The 7,813-nt window shown below is 35.3% G+C and overlaps 1 protein-coding gene across 7 annotated transcripts in view; it reads right to left on the reverse strand.

Moving 5' to 3' along the window:
- Nucleotides 1-7,813, reverse strand: part of LOC106464992 (alkylated DNA repair protein alkB homolog 8-like) — a 53,706-nt gene that overhangs the window by 21,968 nt on the left and 23,925 nt on the right. For all 7 annotated transcript variants that reach the window (XM_013925182.2, XM_022392818.1, XM_022392816.1 and 4 more), the window contains one exon: nt 2,177-2,320. In XM_013925182.2, the coding sequence (XP_013780636.1) occupies nt 2,177-2,320 (144 nt within the window). The remainder of the gene's footprint in view (nt 1-2,176; nt 2,321-7,813) is intronic.

Below are 7,813 nucleotides of genomic sequence, written 5' to 3' on the forward strand. Positions count from 1 at the left end.
GGCCGAGCCAATCTCCTGACATGAGCCCCATCGAAAACCTTTGGGCCATACTCGACCGGCAAGTCAAGAAATAACCAAAAAAACAACTTCGGAGAGCGATCTACTCCAAGTTTTTAAGCAAGAGTGGGCGAAAATCCCACAGTCTAAAATTGACGAGATGATTCTCACAATGCCCCAAAAGATCAACAAACTCCATGAAGCAAAAGGAAGATCTATTAGATATTAATTAAATTATAAATATATCAATTCATGTGATTATGACTGAAAATTTTAATTTTTTCTGAAAAGGTGGTGTTTATTTACTTGTGACCACACTGTGTATAAAACACTCAACTCAAGGGAGACCGCACTGTGTATAAAATACTCAACTCAAGGGAGGTAGGACTAGCTCTGAAACACAGAGACCAGATGTAAAACAATGAATTTATAGAAAGAAGTGTTAGCACTTATTCATTGCCACTACTTACACTATATAAAACACTCAACTCAAGGGAAGTAGGACTAGCTCTGAAACACAGAGACAAGGTGTAAAACAATGAATTTATGGAAAGAAGTGTTAGCATTTATTCATTGCCACTACTTACACTGTATAAAACACTCAACTCAAGGGAAGTAGGACTAGCTCTGAAACACAGAGACCAGATGTAAAACAATGAATTTATAGAAAGAAGTGTTAGCACTTATTCATTGCCACTACTTACACTATATAAAACACTCAACTCAAGGGAAGTAGGACTAGCTCTGAAACACAGCGACAAGGTGTAAAACAATGAATTTATAGAAAGGTAGTTTGTGAACTCTAAAATGTTGTGACAAGGTATGAAACAAGGTAAGTGGATCCTTTCATCCAACATAAAGAAGTATCATTTTAATTTACTCTACCATAGCAACATAAACAAATGGAGGTTAATAAACATTAAATCATTAAGACATAAAACAAACAAAACGTTACGGATTTTTTGTGATCTTGTGCTGGAATTGTTCAATAAAAATATAATGCTGCATAGTGATCATAATGGACATGAGAAGAAAAGGATTTGTTTTTCATTATGTCCAACATCTGTGAAAAATATTTACCATTTCTCATATTAGTTACAATAAACCTGATACAGCAGCAAACAATCTGATTTTGAATCACATTAATTTCTAAAGCACAATATTTCATTAATATTGAAACTAATTAAGTTATCACGGATAGATAAATAAATATGAATAAGAATTGGTTCATCTATGTCCGGTTAAGATGTAGAGATGTACTTAACTACACCTAGATCAGATGTAGTGGTCTATACTGACTGTACTTAACCTCACCTAGATTAGATGTAGTGGTCCATACTGTATGTATTTAACCACACCTAGATTACATGTAGTGGTCTATACTGACTGTACTTAACCACACCTACATTAGATGTAGTGGTCTATATTAACTGTATTTAACCACACCTAGATTAGATGTAGTGGTCTATATTAACTGTATTTAACCACACCTAGATTAGATGTAGTGGTCTATATTAACTGTATTTAACCACACCTAGATTACATGTAGTGGTCTATACTGACTGTACTTAACCACACCTAGATTACATGAGGTGGTCTATACTGACTGTACTTAACCACACCTACATTAGATGTAGTGGTCTATACAGACTGTACTTAATCACACCTAGATTAGATGTAGTGGTCTATACTGACTGTACTTAACCACACCTAGATTAGATGTAGTGGTCTATACTGACTGTACTTAACCACACCTAGATTAGATGTAGTGGTCTATACTGACTGTATTTAACCACACCTAGATTAGATGTAGTGGGCTATACTGACAGAACAAATGCTTGTCTTTAGTCTTCAAATGTAATTTCTTCCCATAATTTACAGCTTGGTCCTTTTCTGTCCTTTAATGAATTTAATTGTTTTCAGTGTATGTGTGAATTATTGAGTATAGAATATTCTAGGTTATATGTTATGTACCAATGGAATAACATGTCAGATTTTCTCTTTCCTTATAATATAGTTTTCTCTAAAAATCATTTTTTGTTAAATCTTTAATCAACTAAATAAAACATAACTTTATCGTATCTCATTGAAAACAATTTACAAAACAAAATATTCACTCCATTCCAATGTATATTTCTCTAAAAAGTTATTTCTTAATCTAGCTATGTTTCAAATTTACCTGTATTATTAATGTCGTCTTCTTTTTCTTCCTTAACATCAAGTTCCATAAGTAGGTTTTCTTCCTCCTCAGTTAAAAAATCCTCCAAAAGAATTAAACCAGGAGGTAACAAACCACTTTCATAAGGGTTAACATGATGTGGAACTGTAAATAAACAAGAGTACCAACTTTATCAAAATGTTTAAACAAAGAGATAACAAACCCCTTGCATAAGGGTTAGCTTGATGTGGAATATAAATAAACAAGAATACCAACTCTATCAAAATGTTTAAACAAAGAGATAACAAACCCCTTATTTAAGGGTTAGCTTGATGTGGAATATAAATAAACAAGAATACCAACTTTATCAAAATATTTAAACAAAGAGATAACAAACCCCTTACTTAAGGGTTAGCTTGATGTGGAATATAAATAAACAATAATACCAACTTCATCAAAATGTTTAAACAAAGATATAACAAACCCCTTACCTAAGGATTAGCTTGATGTGGAATATAAATAAACAAGAATACCAACTTTATCAAAATGTTTAAACAAAGAGATAACAAATGCCTTACCTAAGGGTTAGCTTGATGTGGAATATAAATAAACAAGAATACCAACTTTATCGAAATGTTTAAACAAAGAGATAAGAAACCCCTTACCTAAGGGTTAGCTTGATGTGGAATATAAATAAACAACAGTACCAACTTTATTTAAATGTAAAGTAACATAACCCGTAAGTAAAAGTTAGAGTGATGTGGAACTGTAAATAATCAAAAGTACCAACTTTATTTAAATACCTAAAGCTAGTAAAGACTGATTTAAATCTCATAATTCGTTAGTGGGTAAATATAGATTTTCAATAAGATGATGGGCTCTGTTGACTAAATACCTTCAATTTAATCTATCAGTTCAAAACATGAGCTGGGCACTGTTGACAAGCTACCTTCAATTTAATCTATCAGTTCAGAACATTAGCTGGGCACTGTTGACTAGCTACCTTCAATTTAATCTATCAGTTCAAAACTTGAGCTGGCTAGCTGAGAAAGCTTTGTATTTCCAAATCAAACTCAACCAATAAACAATCTTGACATCTGGCTACTTAACCAAAAGTCTTAATACCTGCACACTTAACTAAAGAAAATCCTTGACATCTGTTTAATTAACTTTTATACTAAACAGATAGTTTTTGGTATCTCAAATAGGTGATTTTATTGAACTGACTATCTGAACTGTTAAAATGGATTTAGTTGTGACATGGCTGGATTAGAACAGAATGGTCCTGCAGTAATAGATGTTACAGCAGCAGTGGTAATTGGTGCATACCAAATTGTTTCTCCTATTCCATATTTAATAGGAGTTTTAGGTTGGAATTCTTGTAAAGAGGTGTGACTGATTCGATTTATCACAAATTTATTTTTTTCAAATATTCTATTCTGTCATTGATGTTCTTTTCTGCCTCACTAATTTTTTTGGACTTCTTTTACTTTGTAATTTTGGCCTTTCAGTACTTCGTTGCTGTCTTTTTGCACTCGTTCAATTTGTCGTTATACTTTCTTTACTTTGTTGATGTCCTTCTCTACTTTTTCAATCTTGTTCTAATGATCCCTCAGTACATAATTTTATCAATCTTGCCTTCAATCAGATTCTTGTTTGTTCATAATTCTTCATTACCTTTCTTTTAACTTCCTTCTTAACATCCCTTACCTCTTGATATTCTTTTATTTATATATAAATATCTTGGCTTTCCTTCCATTTTCTGTCTTGTTCTTCCTTTAATTTTTGATTTCTTTTATCTAAATGTTCTATTCCTCTATGCTTATTCTTCTTTACAGTGCTTCATAATCAAATATTCAATCTTTTCTTGTGCTCATGTTTATATATTTAAATTTACTCAATCTTATGTTTTATCTTCCTCAAAATAATTCCCACTTCTAACCACTTCATTGTAGTGTATTCTATAGAGGTGTAAGATCCTTTTAATTATTTGCTAAAAATAACAATAACAAATTAATTATAGTATTTTGGCACTTGTGTATATGCAGTCCTGACGATGATGTTGTAACGTCGAAACATGTAGAGTCTTCAACTTTTTGAAGGCCACAGATAGGTCTAAATAAAATGTATTTAAATGTGTATCAGTTTAACATTGAATATTATTTATGATTTTAATAACAAATTAGTTTATCTCTTCAGAAACGTTTTATACAGGTTCTGTTTCTTGGTAAGCCAACTTCACAAACAATGTTTCAGCATAACTCTTAAATATGTCACTTACTAATCAAACACACTAACTAACTTCCTGACTCTATCATTGACAACCACACCCACTCATCCAGTAAAACTGTAGCGAACACTGAATTAATCAATCAATTTTAACTTATTCAGTTTTGGCATTTTTATATTGTACTCAATTTCACAATCATTCAAGGATCCAAAAAATGTTTAAACTTTTAGTAGACTTCCAGACTTCACACAATCATATCATTTAAAAACCTCACTCCAGAGAACAAAATATTAAAATATCAAGAATATAACTTTTGGCACTATCATGGACATTACACTTTATCCCTACAGAGGCCTTACTATGTTGATGTGAATGTATCATACTGTTACGACAGCGGAAGTTACGTGATGCTGGGAGCATGCTCACTGGAGTTTCTAGAAGGATCATGACTTATCGAGGAACCTCACAAATGTCCGAGTGTTTGCCAAGCACCCTCTTTTTTAGTACATAAGCCCAGCAAATAAAGCCATAGAAAGATAGATATGCAGACAGATAGAAGAGATAGATAACTGAGTCAAGCGAACAGTAGGCACTGTAAGTAAAGTGTGTGAATCACTGTGATTTATAGCGTGTGTTATAAAGGTTGTTAAGTTTAAAGTGACTGTGGAAATTCTGTGTACTAAAAAGTTGTATCAAGAAAGAATAAACTAGTTTTGGGTTAAGAAAGGACTTGTATTGCTGAAGTTTTTCGGAAAGAATTTATACCGAAAATTAATAAATGAGCAGATACGTAACAAATTGGTGTTGAGAATGGGAATGAAAAAAAAAGAAGATGGAAACGAGAAATGGCAAATCAAACTACAGCTTAGCAGATTTGATGGCAGCAATTCAAGAAAAGCAAAAGAAACAAGAAGAACGAGAAAATAAACAAAAAAACAAGAAAATAAACAAGAAAAACGAGAAAATAAACAAGAAGAATGAGAAAAGAAACAAGAGAGATTACAGTAGTTGTTGGAGGATAAAGAAAAGAAACAAGAAAAACGAGAAAATAAACAAGAAGAGAGATTACAGCAGTTGTTGGAGGAAAAACAAAAGAAACAAGAAGAGAGATTACAGCATTTGTTGGAAGAAAAACAAAAGAAACAAGAAGAGAGACTACAGCATTTGTTGGAAGAAAAACAAAAGAAACAAGAAGAGAGACTACAGCAGTGGCAAGAAAACCAGCACCAGTGGCAACTGAAACAAGAAATGAAACAAAAAGTGCAAATGGAAAAGATTAGTAAATTTCAAAGTGAATTAAATATATTAAAGGATGATTTACTATCTTTTACACAGGGAGGATATATTAGCCATGGGCCTAAACAACAGGAAGCCCCTTCCAGATCTCGCAGTTAAACCCTAATGCAGACATCTTCAGTCCTGCCAGAAGTCACATTCCAGATAGGAGTGTCAGCAATAGGGGTGATCTAGTATGAAGGAAGCCACAGGAATTCTATAGGAAGGCACCATGGGAAGCATATAGAGCACAATTTGAGCTCCTGGCAGAAATTAATGGATGGACAGAAGAGCAGTAAGCAGTGTACCTGGCAATGAGCCTGAAGGGACAACCACTGGAAATACTTGGACAGTTGTCAGCAGATGACAGGCATAACTATAGAGCACTGGTAGCTGCTCTAGAACTTAGATATGGAACACAAAATCATTCCGAATTCTACAGGTTTAGGACTAGCGTCCATGTTAAAGGGGAGAGCCTGCAAGAGCTGGCACAAAATTTGGAAAGTATAGCACACAAGGCCTACCCAACTGCACCACCCGATGTCAAGTTGTTGCTGAGGGATCAGTTTGTAGATGCCTTGGACAGTCCACAAATGAAGATACAAGATGCAATGGCCACAGCTCTTGAATTTAAATCCTACGTTAAGTCCAGCACAGAGGTACCAAGGTTGGTACAGTGAATAGGATTCAAGGCCAGAAAAGGTCAGCTTTCAGAGAGGTTTGAGGGACTTTGCTGGCACTGTAACAAACCAGGGCACAAGAAAGCTCAATGTCGGCAACTTCAACACAGGGAAGATGCCATGGCAGGAAAGGCTGCTACCCAGAAAGGTTGTTGGAACTGTGGAGAGCAAGGACATATGAGGAGCCAGTGTAAGAGGAATACTACCAATAAGTCAGTCTCAGTGAAACAAGTAGTGGTTGGTGTTGAGGGACGCCTACCAACCCCCATTGTGAAAGTCCCAACAGCTAAGTGTAAAATGGCATAGACATAGTGTCTACGTGACAGGAAAGCTGGATGTCCAAAAGTGCAACTGTGTCATAGATCCTGCATCACAGCAAACCCTTGTGAGTATCAAGGTGCTAGATCACAAAGGAGTACCAGAAGCCATACAGAAGCTCTGTGATGTGACAGGACATAATGCAAGGTTGTGGGGACCAGTGTGGGTAACTATTGAGCTCATAGGCATGAAGGACAGACACAAAGTATACTTGTCTGACATTGAAGACCCATGCATATTAGTGTTGGACTACTTACTACCGAGGAAGTGTGTAGTTAACTTCGATAAAATGACAATTGGGAACAACAAAGGCCAAATTCCAGTAAGTGTTAAAAAAGAGGTTGAACTAAGCAGTTGGCATCAAGCTGAAGTCAAAGTGACTGAAGGAGTTGATGATGATGAAGTGGAACCAGGTATAGATATTAAATCAGAGCAGGAGAAAGACCAAAATTTGAAGTCAATAACTGATTTTTTAAAAGTAAGTGTTTTGCGACCTGCTTGGGAGAAGGTGATTAGCTTAAGCCCTGTGACAAAGAACTATTGGGCACAATGGGACCAGTTGAAGCTTGAAGATGGTATTCTTGTTCAGAGATGGGAAACTGCAGATGGAAAAGTGACGACTTGGCAAACAGTTATACCGAGAAAGTTATGGGAAGTTGTGCTGCGTCAATCCCATGATAGTTTAATAGGAGGACATGTTGGAGTTAAGAAGACAATGAGTTGCCTACAACAGAGATTTTACTGGATAGGTATGAGGCAAGATGTGGAAGAATGGTGCAGGACCTGCAGTACATGTTGTGCTAAAAGGGGACCCAAGCATAAGGGATGTGCTCCAATGAAGTTATATCAAGTTGGTGCACCAATGGAAAGAGCAGCCGTTGACACTGCTAGTCCTTTGCCCCAAGCTTGTACCTGGAAACAAGTACATTTGTGTGGTGATGGATTATTTCACCAAGTGGCCTGAGGCATATGCAATACCAAATCAGGAAGCTACAACTGTAGCTTCGGCTATTGTGATTTCTTCTTCAGGTTTGGTATGCTATACGAACTGCATTTAGATCAAAGCTGTAACTTTGAATCAGCAGTGTTCCAGGAATGCTGCAAGTTGTTTGGCATACCAAATACCAGGACATGGTAGAAAAGTACAATTGGACA

This window comes from Limulus polyphemus, unplaced genomic scaffold (genome assembly GCF_000517525.1).
Source record: "Limulus polyphemus unplaced genomic scaffold, Limulus_polyphemus-2.1.2 Scaffold1804, whole genome shotgun sequence".
NCBI lineage: Eukaryota > Metazoa > Arthropoda > Merostomata > Xiphosura > Limulidae > Limulus > Limulus polyphemus.